Source organism: Cherax quadricarinatus, chromosome 75 (assembly GCF_038502225.1).
Source record: "Cherax quadricarinatus isolate ZL_2023a chromosome 75, ASM3850222v1, whole genome shotgun sequence".
Classification (NCBI taxonomy): domain Eukaryota; kingdom Metazoa; phylum Arthropoda; class Malacostraca; order Decapoda; family Parastacidae; genus Cherax; species Cherax quadricarinatus.
Window position 1 is genome coordinate 667,006 of NC_091366.1, and position 26,879 is coordinate 693,884.

The 26,879-nt window shown below is 48.5% G+C and overlaps 1 protein-coding gene across 1 annotated transcript in view; it reads left to right on the plus strand.

Annotated features, from left to right (window-relative positions):
* The first annotated feature begins 4,770 nt into the window (after nt 1-4,770).
* The window catches only part of LOC138854925 (uncharacterized), a 188,001-nt gene continuing 165,892 nt past the window's right edge, over nt 4,771-26,879 (plus strand). Inside the window, exon 1 of the mRNA XM_070100836.1 lies at nt 4,771-5,556. Within this exon, the coding sequence (XP_069956937.1) occupies nt 5,500-5,556 (57 nt within the window). The 5' untranslated portion in view covers nt 4,771-5,499. The remainder of the gene's footprint in view (nt 5,557-26,879) is intronic.

Below are 26,879 nucleotides of genomic sequence, written 5' to 3' on the forward strand. Positions count from 1 at the left end.
TGGGTGTGACCTACAAGTCATCAGGCACCCTGGGTGTGACCTACAAGTCATCAGGTACCCTGGGTGTGACCTACAAGTCATCAGGCACCCTGGGTGTGACCTACAAGTCATCAGGCACCCTGGGTGTGACCTACAAGTCATCAGGCACCCTGGGTGTGACCTACAAGTCATCAGGCACCCTGGGTGTGACCTACAAGTCATCAGGCACCCTGGGTGTGACCTGACGCTGGTGTCAGTCCACAAGTTGGAAGTTCTCAACACATTCTCCTGGTCACTAGTTAAATGTCTTGCAAGCGTTCGTCTGTGTGGAGACTTTAAGTGGCCTTGAAAAGTGCCCACTTTCCTGGGTATCCTTGACGTAAGACACATGTACAACACCTGGGTAGCTTTGACAAGATATTTTGCCTGTACAAACAGTCTTGTCACTCTGATACTGAGTCACGGGGCTGGGAGACCTCTGAGGATGCTTCATGTCTCTGTGATAGAAAGATGCAGCCTCTTCGTGGTCGAAATGTTGTCTCGGTAAAAGCGATGAGGTGTTCTACATGTCTCCCATTCATTGAATTCTCGGTATTATTTCTGTCATCTAATGATGCTATTGTATTTCTCCGAGGCTTGTCTGACATATTTTATACCTCCAGTTCCCTGGCTATCATGTCTCCCTCCAGTTCCCTGGCTGTCATGTCTCCCTCCAGTTCCCTGGCTATCATGTCTCCCTCCAGTTCCCTGGCTGTCATGTCTCCCTCCAGTTCCCTGGCTGTCATGTCTCCCTCCAGTTCCCTGGCTGTCATGTCTCCCTCCAGTTCCCTGGCTATCATGTCTCCCTCCAGTTCCCTGGCTGTCATGTCTCCCTCCAGTTCCCTGGCTATCATGTCTCCCTCCAGTTCCCTGGCTGTCATGTCTCCCTCCAGTTCCCTGGCTATCATGTCTCCCTCCAGTTCCCTGGCTGTCATGTCTCCCTCCAGTTCCCTGGCTGTCATGTCTCCCTCCAGTTCCCTGGCTGTCATGTCTCCCTCCAGTTCCCTGGCTATCATGTCTCCCTCCAGTTCCCTGGCTGTCATGTCTTGCTTCTCCCCCTGTGTTCTGTACCCCGGTGTTCACCTCTTTGAAATCCCCCATTGTAGTGAAGATAAAATATACCCTGGGTGAACGTCATGTTGTTTCTGAGGTCCGCTGCAAGATTCATGTCAGTGATGATGTACCACAGCCCTGACGGATGTTACACTCGTGAACAATTGTACCAATGTGTGTACATGATGATACAGTGACGGGGTCTGTTACCCTGTGTTAGGTATGAGAATGAGAGAGACCAGAGGGTAGAACAGTGCCTTAAAGAGAACTTTTCACTTTATCAGCCTCTGGTTTCATCGTGGCAGTCTCTGGTTTCATCGTGGCAGTCTCTGGTTTCATCGTGGCAGCCTTTGGTTTCATCGTGGCAGTCTCTGGTTTCATCGTGGCAGCCTTTGGTTTCATCGTGGCAGCCTTTGGTTTCATCGTGGCAGCCTTTGGTTTCATCGTGGCAGCCTCTGGTTTCACCGTGGCAGCCTCTGGTTTCATCGTGGCAGCCTCTGGTTTCACCGTGGCAGCCTCTGGTTTCATCGTGGCAGCCTCTGGTTTCATCGTGGCAGCCTCTGGTTTCACCGTGGCAGCCTCTGGTTTCACCGTGGCAACCTCTGGTTTCACCGTGGCAGCCTCTGGTTTCACCGTGGCAGTCTCTGGTTCATCGTGGCAGCCTCTGGTTTCATCGTGACAGCCTCTGGTTTCACCGTGGCAGCCTCTGGTTTCACCGTGGCAGCCTCTGGTTCCATCGTGGCAGCCTTTGGTTTCACCGGGGCAGCCTTTGGTTTCATCGTGGCAGCCTCTGGTTTCACCGTGGCAGCCTCTGGTTTCACCGTGGCCACAGTAATTCTTTGGGGCCAATTTCTTTGAAAGTTATAAGTGAATCTGCCCACATATCTTCGGTAGTTCCATTAACACAGTGACTGTTTATCTCAGTAACATTGTTACACTTGTCGAAGACTCTCACGAACACTGTGTATTATTAAGTGGTCATTATGTTTGTCTTCCAGTGCACCCTCAACCACTGAACCATGTATGACAGTGGTCCAACTATGTACATTAGTCCATATGACCATCTTTAGAGAATTTAGGAGAAGAGTTGAGAGGTGTGTAATGTAGGTTAGGTTCTCAATCCTACTTACAAAATTAATTACATGATATGGTGAGAATGTCATTGTATATGTATGATGACTGGCCTGGAGGGAGAGTATATAGTGTTGTTAAAGTCATGAGACCAGTCTGTCTGACTCCAGACACAGACAGACAAACGTAGACACAGTTATCAAGTCATTCTTGGAGGTATGCAGGAGGCATGCCGGGGTTGATAAGAGACAGACCATCCCGGTAGTAGGTGTCTGGAGGGACTACTACCAGCCCTTACACACAACTACTACCACCAACACAGGTAGTGCCAGGTAACCAGATCAATATTCAAGGTATTGGTCATGCATAAGATACTTGTATATGTGTGTAGGTGGTAGTCCCAGGGACAGGCGGACCCGGAACTGTCTAGCAGAGGATAAGTGAACCCAGGAGAAATGAACCAGTGAAGAATGAACCACCAGGACGTGAAGTGTTCCCTTATATGTCAGGGGAAAACAAGTTCCCTCCCTGGGAAAGAGGAGACAACCTCCTTTCCCTTGGGAGAGAGGGACAATCCCTTCACCCTTAGGAAGAGAGGAGACAGCCCCTTTCCCCTTCAGAGGAGAGGGACAGCTTCCTCCCTCCTAGGCAGAGAGAGTGGCCAGCCTGGAGTACCAATATTCAGACTTACTTTTCCCTTAGTCAGAGAGAGTAGACAGCCTGGAGTACCAACATTCAGACTTACTTTTCCCTTAGTCAGAGAGAGTAGACAGCCTGGAGTACCAACATTCAGACTTACTTTTCCCTTATTCAGAGAGAGTAGACAGCCTGGAGTACCAACATTCAGACTTACTTTTCCCTTAGTCAGAGAGAGTAGACAGCCTGGAGTACCAACATTCAGACTTACTTTTCCCTTAGTCAGAGAGAGTAGACAGCCTGGAGTACCAACATTCAGACTTACTTTTCCCTTAGGCAGAGAGAGTAGACAGCCTGGAGTACCAACATTCAGACTTACTTTTCCCTTATTCAGAGAGAGTAGACAGCCTGGAGTACCAACATTCAGACTTACTTTTCCCTTAGTCAGAGAGAGTAGACAGCCTGGAGTACCAACATTCAGACTTACTTTTCCCTTAGGCAGAGAGAGTAGACAGCCTGGAGTACCAACATTCAGACTTTTAAAGCAAAAAAATCAGAATTTAAAATATATTTATGCAACATTGATTATGTGAATAAATTACGATTGATAACAGTAATATATATATATATATATATATATATATATATATAGATATATATATATATAGATATATATAGAGAGATATATATATATATATATATATATATATATATATATATGTGTGTGTGTGTGTGTGTGTGTGTGTGTGTGTGTGTAATTTTTTTCAAGACTATTGTATTGTTTCAGGTGTGACGTATAGATGAGCTCAAGAACCGTGCACAGTGCTGTCTAGAACCGTGCACAGTGCTGTCTAGAACCGTGCACAGTGCTGTCTAGAACCGTGCACAGTGCTGTCTAGAACCGTGCACAGTGCTGTCTAGAACCGTGCACAGTGCTGTCTAGAGCCGTACACAGTGCTATCAAGAACCGTGCACAGTGCTGTCTAGAGCCGTGCACAGTGCTGTCTAGAACCGTGCACAGTGCTATTAAGAAACGTGCACAGTGCTGTCTAGAACCGTGCACAGTGCTATCAAGAACCGTGCACAGTGCTGTCTAGAACCGTGCACATTGCTATCAAGAACCGTGCACAGTGCTATCAAGAACCGTGCACAGTGCTATCAAGAACCGTGCACAGTGCTATTAAGAAATGTGCACAGCGCTGTCTAGAACCGTTCACAGTGCTATCAAGAACCGTGCACAGTGCTATCAAGAACCGTGCACAGTGCTATCAAGAAACGTGCACAGCGCTGTCTAAAACCGTGCACAGTGCTATCAAGAACCGTGCACAGTGCTATCAAGAACCGTGCACAGTGCTGTTTAGAACCGTGCACAGTGCTGTCTAGAACCGTGCACAGTGCTGTTTAGAACCGTGCAGTGCTGTCTAGAACCGTGCACAATGCTGTCTAAAATCGTGCACAGTGCTATGAAGAACCGTGCACAGTGCTGTCTAGAACCGTGCACAGTGCTGTCTAGAACCGTGCACAGAGCTGTCTAGAACCGTGCACAGTGCTGTCTAGAACCGTGCACAGTGCTGTCTAGAGCCGTGCACAGAGCTGTCTAGAACCGTGCACAGTGCTGTCTAGAACCGTGCACAGAGCTGTCTAGAACCGTGCACAGTGCTGTCTAGAACCGTGCACAGAGCTGTCTAGAACCGTGCACAGAGCTGTCTAGAACCGTGCACAGTGCTGTCTAGAACCGTGCACAGAGCTGTCTAGAACCGTGCACAGTGCTGTCTAGAGCCGTGCACAGAGCTGTCTAGAACCGTGCACAGTGCTGTCTAGAACCGTGCACAGAGCTGTCTAGAACCGTGCACAGTGCTGTCTAGAACCGTGCACAGAGCTGTCTAGAACCGTGCACAGTGCTGTCTAGAACCGTGCACAGTGCTGTCTAGAGCCGTGCACAGAGCTGTCTAGAACCGTGCACAGTGCTGTCTAGAACCGTGCACAGAGCTGTCTAGAACCGTGCACAGTGCTGTCTAGAACCGTGCACAGAGCTGTCTAGAACCGTGCACAGTGCTGTCTAGAACCGTGCACAGTGCTGTCTAGAACCGTGCACAGTGCTGTCTAGAACCGTGCACAGTGCTGTCTAGAACCGTGCACAGTGCTGTCTAGAACCGTGCACAGTGCTGTCTAGTGTAGTGGTTATATAAGTGCGACCACTTTCGTAAATGTGCACAAGTGCACCTCAATAAAAGTGTATCAGAGGACACTTAAACTCGTGTTTAAAGTGCACCCAAGTGGAAAGTGTACGAAGAATCCTCTTAAAAATTATAAGTAATTGATTTAAGTGTCGTAATTAGAGTTCTTAAGTGCACAAACCGGCAGTGAAGAACTCTTAAAGTGTTTAAGTGATCCTGGCTGATACTCTTAAGTGATTATTGTTAAGGGTTAAGTGTACATAAGTGATTATAAGTGGAGATATTGTAGTGGAGCAAGTGGTTATAGTGCTGCAGGCTCGATCCTCCGTCAGCAGTAAGTGCTGCAGGCTCGATCCTCCGTCAGCAGTAAGTGCTGCAGGCTCGATCCTCCGTCAGCAGTAAGTGCTGCAGGCTCGATCCTCCGTCAGCAGTAAGTGCTGCAGGCTCGATCCTCCGTCAGCAGTAAGTGCTGCAGGCTCGATCCTCCGTCAGCAGCAGCATCGTCAGCATCCGCCATCATGAGTTCTCATCTATAGTGGTTACCATGGATACCGTCACACACCTGTTGTTGCTGCTGCTGCTGCTTAGGAACGTCACCCAGGTCAGTACTGACACTCACACACTTGCATGCACACACACGAAGAGGCGGGGCCAGGAGCTATGAATCGACCCCTGTAACCACAAATAGGTGAGTAAAAAACACACACTCGAAGAGGCGGGGCCAGGAGCTATGAATCGACCCCTGTAACCACAAATAGGTGAGTAAAAAACACACACTCGAAGAGGCGGGGCCAGGAGCTATGAATCGACCCCTGTAACCACAAATAGGTGAGTAAAAAACACACACTCGAAGAGGCGGGGCCAGGAGCTATGAATCGACCCCTGTAACCACAAATAGGTGAGTAAAAAACACACACTCGAAGAGGCGGGGCCAGGAGCTATGAATCGACCCCTGTAACCACAAATAGGTGAGTAAAAAACACACTCGAAGAGGCGGGGCCAGGAGCTATGAATCGACCCCTGTAACCACAAATAGGTGAGTAAAAACACACACACACACGAAGAGGCGGGGCCAGGAGGTATGAATCGACCCCTGCAACCACAAATAGGTGAGTAAAACACACACATACACACGCATCAGATGATGGAACACCTAGAAAGGAATGAGATTATATATGATAACCAGCACGGTTTCAGGGAAGGGAACTCCTGTGTCACAAACCTACTGGAGTTTTATGACAAGGTGACGGAAGTAGGGCATGTGAGAGAGGGGTAGGTAGATTGCATTTTCTTTGACTGCAAGAAGGCCTTCGACACAGTTCCTCACAAGAGAGTAACTAGTGCAAGAGCTAGAAAAGAATCAGGCAGGTATAACAGGAAAGGCATTGCAATGGATCAGAGAATATCTGACAAGAAGGCAATGACATGTCATGGTACGTGATGAAGTATCACAGTGGGCGCCTGTGACAAGCGGGGTCCCACAGCAGTCAGTCCTAGGACCTGTGCTGTTTCTGATACATGTGAACGACATGACGGAAGGAATAGACTCAGAAGTGTCCTTGTTTGTAGATGATGTGAAGCTAATGAGAAGAAATCAGTTGGACGAGGACCAGGCAGAAGTACAAAGAGATCTAGACAGGCTGCAGCCCTGGTCCAGAAACTGGCTCCTGGAGTTTAACCCCAACAAGTGCAAAGTCATGAAGACTGGGGGAGGGCAAAGAAGACCGCAGACAGAGTACAGGATAGGGGGGCAAAGACTGCAAACCTCGCTCAAGGAAAAGGATCTTGGGGTGAGTATAACACCGAACACATCTCCTGAGGCGCACATCAACCAGATAACTGCTGCAGTACACGGGCGTCTAGCAAACCTAAGAACAGCGTTTCGACATCTCGATAAGGAATCGTTCAAGATTCTGTACAGTCTACCTGTATAGCCCTTGTGGCTTAGCGCTTCTTTTTGATTATAATAATAATGTACAGTCTACGTCAGGCCCATACTGGAGTATGCAGCACCAGTTTGGAACCCACACCTGGGCAAGCACGTCAAAAAATTAAAAAAAATAGTGAAAGTGCAAGGGTTTGCAACAAGACTAGTCCCGGAGCTAAGTGGATGTCCTACAGGAGAGTTAGGGAGGACATGATAACAACATACAAAATACTGAGAGGAATTGATAAGGTGGATAGGAACAGAATGATCCAGAGATGTAACACAGCAACAAGGGGTCACAAGTGGAAGTTGAAGACTCAGATGAGTCGCAGGGATGTTAGGAAGTATTTCTTCAGCCATAAAGTGGCCAGGAAGTGGAGCAATCTGGAGAGTGATGTAGTGGAGGCAGGAGCCATACAAGCTTAAAGAAGAGGTATGATAAAGCTCATGGAGCAGGGAGAGAGTGGACCTAGTAGCGAAAAGGAGGGCCAGGAGCTGTGAATCGACCTCTGCAACCACAATTAGGTGAATTAGGTGAGTACACACACACACACCTCGCTCTGTTTACCTTGATGAGCTTAGTCGACCCAGGTGATAGGAGGGGTGGTAACAGCTGCTGTCTGCAGCAGTAACAGCAGACTTGCTGGACTACTGCTGCTGTCTGCAACAGTAACAGCAGACTTGCTGTACTACTGCTGTTGTCTGCAACAGTAACAGCAGACTTGCTGTACTACTGTTACTGTCTGTAACAGTAACAGCAGACTTGCTGTACTATTGCTGCTGTCTGCAACAGTAACAGCAGACTTGCTGTACTATTGCTGCTGTCTGTAACAGTAACAGCAGACTTGCTGTACTATTGCTGCTGTCTGTAACAGTAACAGCAGACTTGCTGTACTACTGTTACTGTCTGTAACAGTAACAGCAGACTTGCTGTACTACTGTTACTGTCTGCAACAGTAACAGCAGACTTGCTGTACTACTGTTACTGTCTGTAACAGTAACAGCAGACTTGCTGTACTACTGTTACTGTCTGCAACAGTAACAGCAGACTTGCTGTACTACTGTTACTGTCTGTAACAGTAACAGCAGACACCAAAACAACAGCAACTTGACCTATTGGTAGAGCAGCTGACCGTATTTAGAAGAGTGAACCCTAAGTACTCACCTAACTGTGGTTGCAGGGGTCGATTCACAGCTCCTGGCCACGAGTGTGTCTGTATGTGTGTACTCACCTAGTTGTGGTTGCAAGGGTTCAGTCACAGCTCCTGTGTGTGTGTGTGTGTGTGTGTGTGTAATGTTGCAGACTGGTCTGAAATTGTCGTCAAGGTGTGTGCATTTATGCATCAAGAGAGAGAGAGAGAGAAAGAGAGAGGGAGAGAGAGAGAGAGAGAGAGAGAGAGAGAGAGAGAGAGAGAGAGAGAGAGAGAGAGAGAGAGAGAGAGAGAGAGAGAGAGAGAGAAATCAGAGGAGACATGATCACAACGTACGCAATACTTTGGAGATATACAAACCATGCAGAAAGCGGCCTGATCGACGTAGCCCAAGAGATACAGGCGGCAGACACAGTACACAGCTTCAAGAGTAGGTACGACCTAGTGGCTAGGGATCAGTTTAGCCATCAAGTCTCATTAAGCAGGGCCAGGAGCCAGGACTTGACCCAGGGCAGCCAAAGAGGTAAGCACACGAAGCAATGCAATGTGTCTCAATACAACACCTACTGTATTTATAGCAATACGTTATACAGTAGCTGTTGTATTTATGCCAAGATTACGTACAGATGTAGGTATGCAAATACATCACAGAGTTGATACAATATACTGTATGAGAGAAGCAGGCAGACAGATAGACAGTCAGGTAGACAGGCAGACAGTCAGGTAGACAGGCAGGCATGCAGACAGACAGACAGTCAGGTAGACAGGCAGGCATGCAGACAGATAGACAGTCAGGTAGACAGGCAGGCATGCAGACAGACAGACAGTCAGGTAGACAGGCAGGCATGCAGACAGACAGACAGTCAGGTAGACAGGCAGGCATGCAGACAGACAGACAGTCAGGTAGACAGGCAGGCATGTAGACAGACAGACAGTCAGGTAGACAGGCAGGCATGCAGACAGACAGACAGTCAGGTAGACAGGCAGGCATGCAGACAGACAGACAGTCAGGTAGACAGGCAGGCATGCAGACAGACAGACAGTCAGGTAGACAGGCAGGCATGCAGACAGACAGACAGTCAGGTAGACAGGCAGGCATGCAGACAGTCAGGTAGACAGGCAGGTATGCAGACAGACAGACAGACAGACACAGGCAGTCTACCCTCCCTCACACAACACAGTCTTGGTAACAGTACAGGCAGGCATACAGACAGACAGATAGGCATGTAGATAGACAGATAAGCATGCAGACAGACAGACATACAGACAGACACAGACAGTCTACTCTTCCTCACACAACACATAGTCTTGGTAACAATACAGACAGACAGATAGACAGACACAGACAGTCTACTCTTCCTCACACAACACATAGTCTTGGTAACAATACAGACAGACAGATAGACAGACACAGACAGTCTACCCTCCCTCACACAGTCTTGGTAATAATACAGACAGACAGATAGACAGATACAGACAGTCTACCCTCCCTCACAGTCTTGGTAACAATACAGACAGACAGACAGACACAGACAGTCTACCCTCCCTCACACAGTCTTGGTAATAATACAGACAGACAGACAGATAGACAGATACAGACAGTCTACCCTCCCTCACACAGTCTTGGTAATAATACAGACAGACAGATAGACAGATACAGACAGTCTACCCTCCCTCACAGTCTTGGTAACAATACAGACAGACAGACACATACAGTCTACCCTCCTTCACACAGTCTTAATAACAATACATAAATCGCACATTACCTATTTGTTTTAAGGTGGAAAAACCACCATATAAACTTGAATTTGTATAATTAAAGCAGTAGCAGAAGACTCATTTAGAGTCCTGATGATGGTAATGTAGTTAGCCGAGTTTGTCAAGGTTAAGGACACACGATACTTCGTCCTGACAAGTTTGGTCGACCAGCGACGTTAACACTGATGTTATTGTGTGTGTGTGTGTGTGTGTCTGTGTGTGTGTGTGTGTGTGTACTGAGTGAGCTGGGGAGGATGTGGGGTCGAGACTCAGCTCCCGGCCCCGTCTCCTGGATTTGTGTCAACAGCGTCACATACAAGGGAAATTTGCATACGGAAAATTGATAAAATGGTAGGACTGGTGATGTTGCTGTCTCGTGAACATGTAAGATGACGGGTAAATCTTATATATTTGTTCCTAAGTTCACTAAACACTTTACTCTCCTGCTTGTTTCTTCATGGTATAAAAGACGGAGCTCAGGAGCTAGAGTCTAGCCCCAGTTGCGCCTCAGTGTTGCAACATCAACACTAGCAGATGCGACACGTCCATCTGGGTTGCAGTCAGTGCTGCAACTCACACCAAGGCGGTCCTCTGAGTCCACAGAGATAAGCTCAGTTGGAGTGATGCAACAGGCAAATACCAACAGCCTGATGAATCACCAGGGTACAGGCGCCGCCCACCTCGCCTCAACACACAAACACATCACTAGAATTTAGTTAGGAGGTGTCTTAAGGATGTGTAGTTAATAATGGTTCACCAAGATTACATCCCTCTTGAGGCCTGGTGATCCAGAGGCGGGTGTTGATCCCCCAAACACCCTCCAGGTAGATTCCAGTAAGACTCCAGGTAGATTCCAGGTAGTGGCTTTTATCTGTTACTCTCCCTCATGATGTAGACAACACAGATAGTTAATATCCATTCATCTGATGGCTGTGTGGCATTGTGTTCCGCCGTCTGGTGTGCCTGTCTAGCGCCTCTCGGGTACACAAAGACCCGTCCTGTTCCAAAAAATTCCTTCCTGACGGTGTTTATCTGATGTGACGTTCAATATGTTATATTCAACCGAGCCACAGATGGTCGGTTGTCACACCCATTCTCCTGTAGGTTGTAAATGTGTAACATTCTTCCTGTATGACACACAAAACACACACACACACACAGCAAAGTCACTCTCTACTGCAGTGCCTGTCTCACTTCCGTGTGTCACTGAACTGACCCTCTCTCACTCTACTGCAGTGCCTGTCTCACTTCCGTGTGTCACTGAACTGACCCTCTCTCACTCTACTGCAGTGCCTGTCTCACCCCTCTCAAAGCTCAACCTTCAGAAAGATTCTCTCTACGATAGTTCGCTCTCTCCACTTGAGTTAGTACACTGAACTTGACTTGCTCAATTCGCTTTACCAATTATTCTCAATAATAAATCAAACACAATAATAATAATAATAATAATAATAATAATAATAATAATAATAATAATAATAATAATAATAATAATAATGTGTATATCTGAACTCCCAATGTTTGTTATGGTTCCGTCAGAGATAAACAATTATCTCCGTGTTAAGGCATAATCTATTCCGTGTACCACACACCTCAAACTATCTATCAAGCTATATAGCTCCTCTCTCTTGTGTTGTCTTAAGCTATATCTCTCGTCTTCTCTGGGCTATCTGAAGCTATATCTCAGCCCTTCCTGGGCTATCTTGACCATCTACTGGTGCCAGACTACGATATCCCTTTTTTGTTTTAGCCCCTGGAATATCACAGGCCACATACCCCTCCTATAGTCCCTATATCCCTCTATATATCCCTCGTGTATCCCTGCGTATAGCCTCTCATTTTCATCCTCATCCATGCGACCCTCTCCCTGTTAATCTTCAAGAATAACAGGACAATATTTACGGTGACGACCCTTCCCTCCCGACCAGCGTTTTGAAACTTACCATTCAGCTCTGAAAGGAATTGGAACCAGGGTGATTGTGCATCAGCGAAGCGTAGATACAATCACAGTCAGTCTACACGCCTCTCCTGCCAACACTCACTGATTGTGGTTACACTGGAAGTCTGTGGTAACGTTGCTGTAGTTGTGGAAATGTCATAAAAGCAACGCTAGCGTTTTCTTAACGTTAGTTGGCATTGGTGGTGATTGATGGTACTTGGGATCCTAGTGGGAGGTACTGGAAGTATGTGTCGTGGGTACTGGTGGTAGGAGCATAGGGGGTACCTGGTGACTGTGGTAGTGGTGAGTGCTAGTCCCTGCTTGCCTGTCTTATGTCACCCCCTGCTGCACTTGCCAATTAGCCTCCAGCAGGAGTAACAGCAGGAGCAGCAGTCACACAGCAGCAGTGGTCTGGGGTCCGTGTTTACTGTGAGTGAAGATCAGGTGGAGAGGGATGCTGTGACCTTGTATCTTAAAGTCCTCCTGACGAGTGTGGCTGAGAGTGTTGAGAAGGTACAAGAGGTGACCACTTGGCACCTCACCTCGCTTAAGAGGAAAGCAAGAGTGTTGAACAAAAGTGACTTTTGCAAGGGACTAGTTAGTCTCAGGTGAGAGTGTACTCACCTCTGTACTCTGCTTGACTCTTGCAAGGTGATGCAAGGTACTAGTTAGCCTCAGATGTGTATGTGTGTACTCATATCTCTCTGTACTCTCCTCTAAGTGTCTGTACTGGCTAGATTGTGCTAGAAGAGGCTGTGGCCTTGCTAGAAAACACACAAACATCACACAAACACACACTACACCAACACAGCCTCACTTGCGTCACGGTGTCGATTGCTTCCTCCAGCCCAGAAAGATGCAGTACACCCTCACAATCTTATCTCCGGTAAGCAAAACTCTAGCACTTTTCTTTTAAGAAATCTCCAGTCCGGAGACTTGTTCACTCTCTCTCCTCGAGTACATATCACCCTCCTGGAGCCACCAAAAGAGACGAAATATCTCTGGCAAGAATAGTGCCCACAACACTGCCATCAAAGACGGTCTGGTTATGATTGTGTACCTGGAGAAGTATACCTGGAGGAGTATACCTGGAGGAGTATACCTGGAGGAGTATACCTGGAGGAGTATACCTGGAGGAGTATACCTGGAGAAGTATACCTGGAGGAGTATACCTGGAGGAGTATACCTGAAGGAGTATACCTGGAGGAGTATACCTGGGAGGAATATACCTGGAGGAGTATACCTGGAGGAGTATACCTGGAGGAGTATACCTGGAGAAGTATACCTGGAGGAGTATACCTGGAGGAGTATACCTGGAGGAGTATACCTGGGAGGAATATACCTGGAGGAGTATACCTGGAGGAGTATACCTGGAGGAGTATACCTGGGAGGAATATACCTGGAGGAGTATACCTGGAGGAGTATACCTGGAGGAGTATACCTGGAGAAGTATACCTGGAGGAGTATACCTGGAGGAGTATACCTGGGAGGAATATACCTGGAGGAATATACCTGGAGGGTGCTCTGGGGGCCAACGCCCCCCTGGCCCTGTTAAATATTTAAAGGTGCGAGAGCAATTATCTTTAGAAGAGAGAGAGAGAGAGAGAGAGAGAGAGAGAGAGAGAGCCACGTCAGTCATCAGAATTTGTATCACATTTCCTACATAAGTTGTCAGCTGCTTGATTGGTCTACTATGCCTCTGCAATATGCAGACCAGAGGAGAAATGATCACGACGTGTCTGATACTCAGAGACACAGACCAGGCAGCATCCATCATACACAGCTTTAGAAATAGGTACGACAGAGCTCCCGGAGCAAGGAGAGGCAGGAAAAGAAAGGGAATTAAGAACTTCAGTGCACAGACTGAGCACAGAGTGCACAGACTTAGTACAGAGTGCACAGACTGAGCACAGAGTGCACAGACTTAGTACAGAGTGCACAGACTGAGCACAGAGTGCACAGACTTAGTACAGAGTGCACAGACTGAGCACAGAGTGCACAGACTGAGCACAGAGTGCACAGACTTAGTACAGAGTGCACAGACTGAGCACAGAGTGCACAGACTTAGTACAGAGTGCACAGGCTCAGCACCGAGTGCACAGACTTAGTACAGAGTGCACAGGCTCAGCACCGAGTGCACAGACTTAGTACAGAGTACACAGGCTCAGCACCGAGTGCACAGACTTAGTACAGAGTGCACAGACTGAGCACAGAGTGCACAGACTTAGTACAGAGTGTACAGGCTGAGCACAGAGTGCACAGACTTAGTACAGAGTGCACAGACTGAGCACAGAGTGCACAGACTTAGTACAGAGTGCACAGGCTCAGCACCGAGTGCACAGACTTAGTACAGAGTGCACAGAGTCAGCAACAGAGTGCACAATAAACTAGCCACTTAGGAGGTTCAACTGTTGTCTAATTGTTCCCATAATGCCTCTTCAAGTGAGGTAGAGCAGGTGTGGTGCAGGTGTGGCAGCAGGTGTGGTGCAGGTGTGGCAGCAGGTGTGGTGCAGGTGTGGCAGCAGGTGTGGTGCAGGTGTGGCAGCAGGTGTGGTGCAGGTGTGGCAGAAAGTGTCGTGCAGGTGTGGCAGCAAGTGTAGTGCAGGTGTGGCAGCAGGTGTGGTGCAGGTGTGGCAGCAAGTGTGGTGTAGGTGTGGCAGAAAGTGTCGTGCAGGTGTGGCAGCAAGTGTAGTGCAGGTGTGGTGCAGGTGTGGCAGCAAGTGTGGTGTAGGTGTGGCAGCAAGTGTGGTGCAGGTGTGGCAGCAAGTGTGGTGCAGGTGTGGCAGCAAGTGTAGTGCAGGTGTGGCAGCAGGTGTGGTGCAGGTGTGGCAGCAGGTGTGGTGCAGGTGTGGCAGAAAGTGTCGTGCAGGTGTGGGAGCAAGTGTAGTGCAGGTGTGGCAGCAGGTGTGGTGCAGGTGTGGCAGCAAGTGTGGTGTAGGTGTGGCAGAAAGTGTCGTGCAGGTGTGGCAGCAAGTGTAGTGCAGGTGTGGCAGCAAGTGTGGTGTAGGTGTGGCAGCAAGTGTTGTGCAGGTGTGGCAGCAAGTGTGGTGCAGGTATGGCAGCAAGTGTGGTGCAGGTGTGGCAGCAAGTGTGGTGCAGGTGTGGTGCAGGTGTGGCAGCAGGTGTGGAGCAGATGTGGCAGCAAGTGTGGGGCAGATGTGGTACAGGTGTGGCAGCAGGTGTGACAGCAGGTGTGGCAGCAGGTGTGGTGCAGGTGTGGCAGCAGGTGTGGTGCATGTGTGGCAGCACGTGTGGTGCAGGTGTGGCAGCAGGTGTGCAGGTGTGGCAGGTGTTGTGCAGGTGTGGCAACAAGTGTAGTGCAGGTGTGGCAGCAAATGTCGTGCAGGTGTGGCAGCAGGTGTAGTGCAGGTGTGGTGCAGGTGTGGCAGCAAATGTCGGGCAGGTGTGGCAGCAGGTGTAGTGCAGGTGTGGCAGCAAATGTAGTGCAGGTGTGGTGCAGGTGTGGCAGCAAATGTCGTGCAGGTGTGGCAGCAGGTTTGGTGCAGGTGTGGCAGCAGGTTTGGTGCAGGTGTGGCAGCAGGTGTGACAGCAGGTGTGGTGCAGGTGTGGCAGCAAGTGTGGTGTAGGTGTGGCAGAAAGTGTCGTGCAGGTGTGGCAGCAAGTGTAGTGCAGGTGTGGTGCAGGTGTGGCAGCAAGTGTGGTGTAGGTGTGGCAGCAAGTGTGGTGCAGGTGTGGCAGCAAGTGTGGTGCAGGTGTGGCAGCAAGTGTGGTGCAGGTGTGGTGCAGGTGTGGCAGCAGGTGTGGAGCAGATGTGGCAGCAAGTGTGGGGCAGATGTGGTACAGGTGTGGCAGCAGGTGTGACAGCAGGTGTGGCAGCAGGTGTGGTGCAGGTGTGGCAGCAGGTGTGGTGCATGTGTGGCAGCACGTGTGGTGCAGGTGTGGCAGCAGGTGTGCAGGTGTGGCAGGTGTTGTGCAGGTGTGGCAACAAGTGTAGTGCAGGTGTGGCAGCAAATGTCGTGCAGGTGTGGCAGCAGGTGTAGTGCAGGTGTGGCAGCAAATGTCGTGCAGGTGTGGCAGCAGGTGTAGTGCAGGTGTGGCAGCAGGTGTAGTGCAGGTGTGGCAGCAAATGTAGTGCAGGTGTGGTGCAGGTGTGGCAGCAAATGTCGTGCAGGTGTGGCAGCAGGTTTGGTGCAGGTGTGGCAGCAGGTGTGACAGCAGGTGTGGTGCAGGTGTGGCAGCAAGTGTGGTGCAGGTGTAACAGCAGGTGTGGCAGCAAGTGTGGTGCAGGTGTAACAGCAGGTGTGGCAGCAGGTGTGGTGCAGGTTCAGCAGCAGTTGGCAGTTGTGGTACAGGTGTAGTGTATGTGTGACAGCAGGTGCGGTGCAGGTGTAGCAGCAGGTGTGGTGCAGGTTTAGCAGCAGTTGGCAGTTGTGGTACAGGTGTAGTGTATGTGTGACAGCAGGTGCGGTGCAGGTGTGGCAGCAGGTGTGGTGCAGGTGTGGTGCAGGTGTGGCAGCAGGTGTGGTGCAGGTGTAGTGCAGGTGTGGTAGCAGGTGTGGCAGCAGGTGTGGTGCAGGTGTGACGGCAGGTGTGGCAGGTGTGGTGCAGGTGTGACATCAGTTGTGGTACAGGTGTGGCAGAAGGTGTAGTTAAGGCCTTTCGCAACCACCTCGTTAGCGGCCTTAACGACCATACAAATTCTGGGCGGGTCGTGCAAGCGCTTTTGTGCCCTTCCTCGTCCTCTTCCTCCTCCTATTCTTCCTCTTCTTCCTCCTCTTCCACTTCAAGGCGCTCAGTATATCTTGAACTATCCGGGTAGCAGTAGTAGTAGTAATAGAGTACAGAGAGTTCTACGGGTATAGGTAGCCTTGAGAGAACTTTGAGTTGTCTCTTCTCTGTCTCATGTTCTCCCGTGTACTCCTGTTCTTTCTCGCCCTGCGGGATACTGGCAGCAACAGCTTGCATAATCAGGGGTAAGAAGAAGTTTGACCTCACCAGTCACCACAGCCATTAAAGCACACCACAACACCTCGATCTATCAGCCCTTAAAACCACATCGGCTCCTCCAGCATCACAGCTCTTAAAAACAGTAACAACGGCTCCTCGATTATCAGCCCTTAAACATCACAACACAATGGCTCCTCCAACATTACAGCCCTTAAAAACAATAACACAACGGCTCCTCGATCTATTAGCCCTTAAACACAACAACACAACGGCTCTTTGAATAGCAGCCCTTAAGCACAACAACACAACAACTCCTCCAGCATCACAACCCTTAAACACAACAGCTCCTCCAGCCTCACAAACCTTAAACACAGCAGCTCCTCCAGCATCACAACCCTTAAACACATCAGCTCCTCCAGCATCACAACCCTTAAACACAACAGCTCCTCCAGCATCACAACCCTTAAACACAACAGCTCCTCCAGCATCACAACTCTTAAACACAACAGCTCTTCCAGCATCTCAACCCTTAAACACATCAGCCCCTCCAGCATCACAACCCTTAAACACATCAGCCCCTCCAGCATCACAACTCTTAAACACAACAGCTCCTCCAGCATCACAACCCTTAAACACAACAGCTCCTCCAGCATCACAACCCTTAAACACAACAGCTCCTCCAGCATCACAACCCTTAAACACAACAGCTCCTCAAGCATCACAACCCTTAAACACAACAGCTCCTCCAGCATCACAACCCTTAAACACAACAGCTCCTCCAGCATCACAACCCTTAAACACAACAGCTCCTCCACCACCACAACCCTTAAACACAACAGCTCCTCCAGCATCACAACCCTTAAACACAACAGCTCCTCAAGCATCACAACCCTTAAACACAACAGCTCCTCCAGCATCACAACCCTTAAACACAACAGCTCCTCCAGCATCACAACCCTTAAACACAACAGCTCCTCCAGCATCACAACTCTTAAACACAACAGCTCCTCCAGCATCACAACTCTTAAACACAACAGCTTCTCCAGCATCACAACCCTTAAACACAACAGCCCCTCCAGCATCACAACACTTAAACACAACGGCTCCTCCAGCATCACAACCCTTAAACACAACAGCCCCTCCAGCATCACAACCCTTAAACACAACAGCTCCTCCAGCATCACAACCCTTAAACACAACAGCTCCTCCAGCATCACAACACTTAAACACAACAGCTCCTCCAGCATCTCAACCCTTAAACACAACAGCTCCTCCAGCATCACAACACTTAAACACAACAGCTCCTCCAGCATCACAACCCTTAAACACAACAGCTCCTCCAGCATCACAACCCTTAAACACAACAGCTCCTCCAGCATCACAACACTTAAACACAACAGCTCCTCCAGCATCACAACACTTAAACACAACGGCTCCTCCAGCATCACAACCCTTAAACACAACAGCCCCTCAAGCATCTCAACCCTTAAACACAACAGCTCCTCCAGCATCACAACCCTTAAACACAACAGCTCCTCCAGCATCACAACTCTTAAACACAACAGCTCCTCCAGCATCACAACTCTTAAACACAACAGCTCCTCCAGCATCACAACTCTTAAACACAACAGCTCCTCCAGCATCACAACTCTTAAACACAACAGCTCTTCCAGCATCACAACTCTTAAACACAACAGCTCCTCCAGCATCACAACCCTTAAACACAATAGCTCCTCCAGCATCACAACTCTTAAACACAACAGCTCCTCCAGCATCACAACCCTTAAACACAACAGCTCCTCCAGCATCACAACTCTTAAACACAACAGCTCCTCCAGCATCACAACCCTTAAACACAACAGCTCCTCCAGCATCACAACCCTTAAACACAACAGCTCCTCCAGCATCACAACTCTTAAACACAACAGCTCCTCCAGCATCACAACCCTTAAACACAACAGCTCCTCCAGCATCACAACCCTTAAACACAACAGCTCCTCCAGCATCACACCCCTTAAACACAACAGCTCCTCCACCACCACAACCCTTAAACACAACAGCTCCTCCAGCATCACAACCCTTAAACACAACAGCTCTTCCAGCATCACAACCCTTAAACACAACAGCTCCTCCAGCATCACAACCCTTAAACACAACAGCTCTTCCAGCATCACAACCCTTAAACACAACAGCCCCTCCAGCATCTCAACCCTTAAACACAACAGCTCCTCCAGCATCACAACCCTTAAACACAACAGCTCTTCCAGCATCACAACCCTTAAACACAACAGCCCCTCCAGCATCTCAACCCTTAAACACAACAGCCCCTCCAGCATCACAACCCTTAAACACAACAGCTCCTCCAGCATCACAACCCTTAAACACAACAGCCCCTCCAGCATCACAACCCTTAAACACAACAGCTCCTCCAGCATCACAACCCTTAAACACAACAGCTCCTCCAGCATCACAACACTTAAACACAACAGCTCCTCCAGCATCACAACCCTTAAACACAACAGCTCCTCCAGCATCACAACCCTTAAACACAACAGCTCCTCCAGCATCACAACCCTTAAACACAACAGCTCCTCCAGCATCACAACCCTTAAACACAACAGCTCTTCCAGCATCACAACCCTTAAACACAACAGCCCCTCCAGCATCTCAACCCTTAAACACAACAGCTCCTCCAGCATCACAACCCTTAAACACAACAGCTCTTCCAGCATCACAACCCTTAAACACAACAGCCCCTCCAGCATCTCAACCCTTAAACACAACAGCCCCTCCAGCATCACAACCCTTAAACACAACAGCTCCTCCAGCATCACAACCCTTAAACACAACAGCCCCTCCAGCATCACAACCCTTAAACACAACAGCTCCTCCAGCATCACAACCCTTAAACACAACAGCTCCTCCAGCATCACAACACTTAAACACAACAGCTCCTAAGCATCACAACCCTTAAACACAACAGCGCCTCCAGCATCACAACCCTTAAACACAACAGCTCCTCCAGCATCACAACCCTTAAACACAACAGCTCCTCCAGCATCACAACCCTGAAACACAACAGCTCTTCCAGCATCACAACCCTTAAACACAACAGCTCCTCCAGCATCACAACCCTTAAACACAACAGCTCCTCCAGCATCACAACCCTTAAACACAACAGCTCCTCCAGCATCTCAACCCTTAAACACAACAGCTCCTCCAGCATCACAACCCTTAAACACAACAGCTCCTCCAGCATCACAACCCTTAAACACAACAGCTCCTCCAGCATCACAACCCTTAAACACAACAGCTCTTCCAGCATCACAACCCTTAAACACAACAGCCCCTCCAGCATCACAACCCTTAAACACAACAGCTCCTCCAGCATCACAACCCTTAAACACAACAGCTCCTCCAGCATCACAACCCTTAAACACAACAGCTCCTCCAGCATCTCAACCCTTAAACACAACAGCTCCTCCAGCATCACAACCCTTAAACACAACAGCGCCTCCAGCATCACAACCCTTAAACACAACAGCTCCTCCAGCATCACAACCCTTAAACACAACAGCTCTTCCAGCATCACAACCCTTAAACACAACAGCTCCTCCAGCATCACAACTCTTAAACACAACAGCTCCTCCAGCATCACAACCCTTAAACACAACAGCTCCTCCAGCATCACAACCCTTAAACACAACAGCTCCTCCAGCATCACAACCCTTAAACACAACAGCTCCTCCAGCATCACAACCCTTAAACACAACAGCTCCTCCAGCATCACAACCCTTAAACACAACAGCTCCTCCAGCATCACAACCCTTAAACACAACAGCCCCTCCAGCATCACAACCCTTAAACACAACAGCCCCTCCATCATCACAACTCTTAAACACAACAGCTCCTCCAGCATCACAACCCTTAAACACAACAGCTCCTCCAGCATCACAACCCTTAAACACAACAGCTCTTCCAGTATCACAACCCTTAAACACAACAGCTCCTCCAGCATCACAACCCTTAAACACAACAGCTCTTCCAGCATCACAACCCTTAAACACAACAGCCCCTCCAGCATCACAACTCTTAAACACAACAGCTCCTCCAGCATCACAACCCTTAAACACAACAGCTCCTCCAGCATCACAACCCTTAAACACAACAGCTCTTCCAGCATCACAACCCTTAAACACAACAGCTCCTCCAGCATCACAACTCTTAAACACAACAGCTCCTCCAGCATCACAACCCTTAAACACAACAGCTCCTCCAGCATCACAACCCTTAAACACAACAGCTCCTCCAGCATCACAACCCTTAAACACAACAGCTCCTCCAGCATCACAACCCTTAAACACAACAGCTCTTCCAGCATCACAACCCTTAAACACAACAGCTCCTCCAGCATCACAACTCTTAAACACAACAGCTCCTCCAGCATCACAACCCTTAAACACAACAGCTCCTCCAGCATCACAACCCTTAAACACAACAGCTCCTCCAGCATCACAACCCTTAAACACAACAGCTCCTCCAGCATCACAACCCTTAAACACAACAGCTCCTCCAGCATCACAACCCTTAAACACAACAGCTCCTCCAGCATCACAACCCTTAAACACAACAGCTCCTCCAGCATCACAACCCTTAAACACAACAGCTCCTCCAGCATCACAACCATTAAACACAACAGCTCCTCCAGCATCACAACCCTTAAACACAACAGCACCTCCACCACCACAACCCTTAAACACAACAGCTCCTCCAGCATCACAACCCTTAAACACAACAGCTCCTCCAGCATCTCAACCCTTAAACACAACAGCTCCTCCAGCATCACAACCCTTAAACACAACAGCTCCTCCAGCATCACAACCCTTAAACACAACAGCTCCTCCAGCATCACAACCCTTAAACACAACAGCTCCTCCAGCATCACAACCCTTAAACACAACAGCTCCTCCAGCATCACAACCCTTAAACACAACAGCTCCTCCAGCATCACAACCCTTAAACACAACAGCTCCTCCAGCATCACAACCCTTAAACACAACGGCTTCTCCAGCATCACAACCCTTAAACACAACAGCTCCTCCAGCATCACAACCCTTAAACACAACAGCTCCTCCAGCATCACAACCCTTAAACACAACAGCTCCTCCAGCATCACAACCCTTAAACACAACGGCTCCTCCAGCATCACAACCCTTAAACACAACAGCTCCTCCAGCATCACAACCCTTAAACACAACAGCTCCTCCAGCATCACAACCCTTAAACACAACAGCTCCTCCAGCATCACAACCCTTAAACACAACAGCTCCTCCAGCATCACAACCCTTAAACACAACAGCTCCTCCAGCATCACAACCCTTAAACACAACGGCTCCTCCAGCATCACAACCCTTAAACACAACAGCTCCTCCAGCATCACAACCCTTAAACACAACAGCTCCTCCAGCATCACAACCCTTAAACACAACGGCTCCTCCAGCATCACAACCCTTAAACACAACAGCTCCTCCAGCATCACAACCCTTAAACACAACAGCTCCTCCAGCATCACAACCCTTAAACACAACAGCTCCTCCAGCATCACAACCCTTAAACACAACAGCTCCTCCAGCATCACAACCCTTAAACACAACAGCTCCTCCAGCATCACAACCCTTAAACACAACAGCTCCTCAAGCATCACAACCCTTAAACACAACAGCTCCTCAAGCATCACAACCCTTAAACACAACAGCTCCTCAAGCATCACAACCCTTAAACACAACAGCTCCTCCACCACCACAACCCTTAAACACAACAGCTCCTCCAGCATCACAACCCATCTCTCTCATTCCAGTGTAGGCACATTAAAGAAAAAATCCATTTTGAAGAGTTTCGACGCGGCCGTGAGAGGCGGCTGATATATATTTAGGCCTAAAATGTGGTAATTCTGGTGTGTAAGAGAGAGAAATAAAGAGCGAGGCGAGGCAGTGGTTAATTACAACAATATATATATTTATAATAAAAGTCTGAGACTCCTAAGTGGATTTACTTGACGACCCATGTGGGTTTAGCGCTTAAATGTGATTATAATACTTGATTACTTTCAACAGCCGTAAAGATGTAATGAATATCTCTGCCAAAGAGAAGGACGTGATTATTAAAGCAACTAACGTGACCGTCTTCAAATTTATCAGATTTAAAACAGAATAATTTCCCCTTGATCTAAGAACTTCCCCAGGGCGGGGTTCAATTCTTACCTCCGGGGTTCACCACTTACCTCCAGGGCTCACTTCTTACCTCCCTGGTTCACCACTTACCCCCAGGGTTCACTTCTTACCTCCCTGGTTCACCACTTACCCCCAGGGTTCACTCTTTACCTCCCTGGTTCACCACTTACCCCCAGGGTTCACTTCTTACCTCCCTGGTTCACCACTTACCCCCAGGGTTCACTCTTTACCTCCCTGGTTCACCACTTACCCCCAGGGTTCACTTCTTACCTCCCTGGTTCACCACTTACCTCCAGGGTTCCCTTCTTACCTCCCTGGTTCACCACTTACCTCCAGGGTTCACTTCTTACCTCCCTGGTTCACCACTTACCTCCCTGGTTCACCACTTACCTCCAGGGTTCCCTTCTTACCTCCCTGGTTCACCACTTACCCCCAGGGTTCACTTCTTACCTCCCTGGTTCACCACTTACCTCCCTGGTTCACCACTTACCTCCCTGGTTCACAACTTACCTCCCTGGTTCACCACTTACCTCCCTGGTTCACCACTTACCTCCCTGGTTCACCACTTACCTCCCTGGTTCACCACTTACCTCCCTGGTTCACCACTTACCTCCCTGGTTCACCACTTACCTCCCTGGTTCACCACTTACCTCCCTGGTTCACCACTTACCTCCCTGGTTCACCACTTACCTCCCTGGTTCACCACTTACCTCCCTGGTTCACCACTTACCCCCAGGGTTCACCTCTTACCTCCCTGGTTCACCACTTACCTCCAGGGTTCCCTTCTTACCTCCCTGGTTCACCACTTACCCCCAGGGTTCACTTCTTACCTCCCTGGTTCACCACTTACCTCCCTGGTTCACCACTTACCCCCAGGGTTCACCTCTTACCTCCCTGGTTCACCACTTACCTCCAGGGTTCCCTTCTTACCTCCCTGGTTCACCACTTACCCCCAGGGTTCACTTCACCTTCTTACCTCCCTGGTTCACCACTTACCTCCCTGGTTCACCACTTACCTCCCTGGTTCACCACTTACCTCCCTGGTTCACCACTTACCTCCCTGGTTCACCACTTACCTCCCTGGTTCACCACTTACCTCCCTGGTTCACCACTTACCTCCCTGGTTCACCACTTACCTCCCTGGTTCACCACTTACCTCCCTGGTTCACCACTTACCTCCCTGGTTCACCACTTACCTCCCTGGTTCACCACTTACCTCCCTGGTTCACCACTTACCTCCCTGGTTCACCACTTACCCCCAGGGTTCACCTCTTACCTCCCTGGTTCACCACTTACCTCCAGGGTTCCCTTCTTACCTCCCTGGTTCACCACTTACCCCCCAGGGTTCCCTTCTTACCTCCGGGACTCAAATTGTCTAAAAATCGTGGTATTTTTAACATTACCAGAGTTGAGAGTTGCCGAGGCTTCCTCCGGAGGTTTAAACTTTGTGTTTCAAGTTGGTGGGAACTTAGTAGTGTTGCTGGTGGTACTAAACTTGTGTTAAGACTGATAGCATGTAAGTTGACAGCTGATGACAGCTTCTAAGTTACCTTGAGTAGTATATACCAGATATACTGCTGATGCTGTCACGAATATTGTTATACCCACACGTGTATACCTGATATACCTACACGTGTTATACCCACACCTGATACACCCACAGGTGTTATACCCACACATGATATTCCTATACGTGTTATACCCACACCTGATACACCCACACGTGTTATACCCACACCTGATATACTCACACGTGTTATGCCCACACCTGATATACCCATGTGTTATACCCACACCTGATATAACCACACGTGTAATACCCACACCTGATATACCCATATCTGAACACTTGTTATCCCCACAATTAGATATCAACAAAGTCTTCCAGTAGTCAGTGGATATCAGTTGCCATTGGTCACTCATAGCAGCAGGTATCAACCAGTTACCAGCAGCAGGTATCAACCAGTTACCAGCAGCAGGTATCAACCAGCTACCAGCAGCAGGCATCAACCAGCTACCAGCAGCAGGTATCAACCAGCTACCAGCAGCAGGTATCAACCAGCTACCAGCAGCAGGTATCAACCAGCTACCAGCAGCAGGTATCAAACCAGCTACCAGCAGCAGGTATCAACCAGCTACCAGCAGCAGGTATCAACCAGTTACCAGCAGCAGGTATCAACCAGCTACCAGCAGCAGGTATCAACCAGTTACCAGCAGCAGGTATCAACCAGCTACCAGCAGCAGGTATCAAACCAGCTACCAGCAGCAGGTATCAACCAGCTACCAGCAGCAGGTATCAACCAGCTACCAGCAGCAGGTATCAACCAGTTACCAGCAGCAGGTATCAACCAGCTACCAGCAGCAGGTATCAACCAGCTACCAGCAGCAGGTATCAACCAGCTACCAGCAGCAGGTATCAACCAGCTACCAGCAGCAGGTATCAACCAGCTACCAGCAGCAGGTATCAACCAGCTACCAGCAGCAGGTATCAACCAGCTACCAGCAGCAGGTATCAACCAGCTACCAGCAGCAGGTATCAACCAGCTACCAGCAGCAGGTATCAAACAAGCTACCAGCAGCAGGTATCAACCAGCTACCAGCAGCAGGTATCAACCAGCTACCAGCAGCAGGTATCAACCAGCTACCAGCAGCAGGTATCAACCAGCTACCAGCAGCAGGTATCAAACAAGCTACCAGCAGCAGGTATCAACCAGCTACCAGCAGCAGGTATCAACCAGCTACCAGCAGCAGGTATCAACCAGCTACCAGCAGCAGGTATCAAACAAGTCTGGCCTCCAGACACAACTAAGAACTGGAAAAACTTTAAAATAGGTCACAGATTTAACATAGTGAATAATATTATATTCGAACCCCCGAGGGTAAGACTTATCATCACTCTAATAATAATAATAATAATAATAATAATAATAATAATAATAATAATAATAACAGACTTTAACACTAACTTAATCTCACAGACTCTGACACTGACTTAATCTCACAGACTCTGACACTGACTTAATCTCACAGACTCTAACACTGACTTAATCTCACAGACTCTGACACTAACTTAATCTCACAGACTCTGACACTAACTTAATCTCACAGACTCTGACACTAACTTAATCTCACAGACTCTGACACTAACTTAATCTCACAGACTCTGACACTGACTTCATCTCACAGACTCTGACACTGACTTAATCTCACAGACTCTGACACTGACTTAATCTCACAGACTCTAACACTGACTTAATCTCACAGACTTTAACACTAACTTAATCTCACAGACACTGGAACTAATTTAATCTCACAGACTCTGACACTAACTTAATCTCACAGACTCTAACACTGACTTAATCTCACAGACTCTGACACTAACTTAATCTCACAGACTGACACAGACTATAATACTGTCAGATTTAACGTCAGAACTCGCACCCTCATTAACATAATTTAACAGACTCAGTGTTGGTAAAAATGTGCACCAGCAGGTGTCCCTTGCGCACGTTTGCATATCATTAGCATAATGTTAGTGACTGTGTGGGAATTATTGAGTAACTCAATACTCTTGTAGAGCCCAGGATTTTTCAGAGCGCAGGATCTTGCAGAGCGCAGGATGTTGCAGAGCGCAGGATTCATTCCTAAGGTTGCGATTTTAATGTTTGTTCCCTCCGTTTATGGAACTAGAGGAAGAATCCGAGTTCTCATCATCGTGTATCCCAGGGGAATATCGTATGTTATCTTACTATTTTCTTACCGCGGGAAGCATTAATTCTGTATGGGTTGTAGAGCATCGAGGGAAGGGCAGATTTTTATGTTTGATCTGAGGGAGGGGAAGGTAGCTACATTTTTTTATGAATAGAGAGATTCTAGCTAGTGTTAAGGAGGGAAATGTGAATATTGACCTGTTCTGTGTTAGTTTCCCATCCACTTATTAAACACCAACTCTGATTATTGTATCTGTGGAAATTAGAAATAAATACACTGATGTTATTGTAACAGGCACCC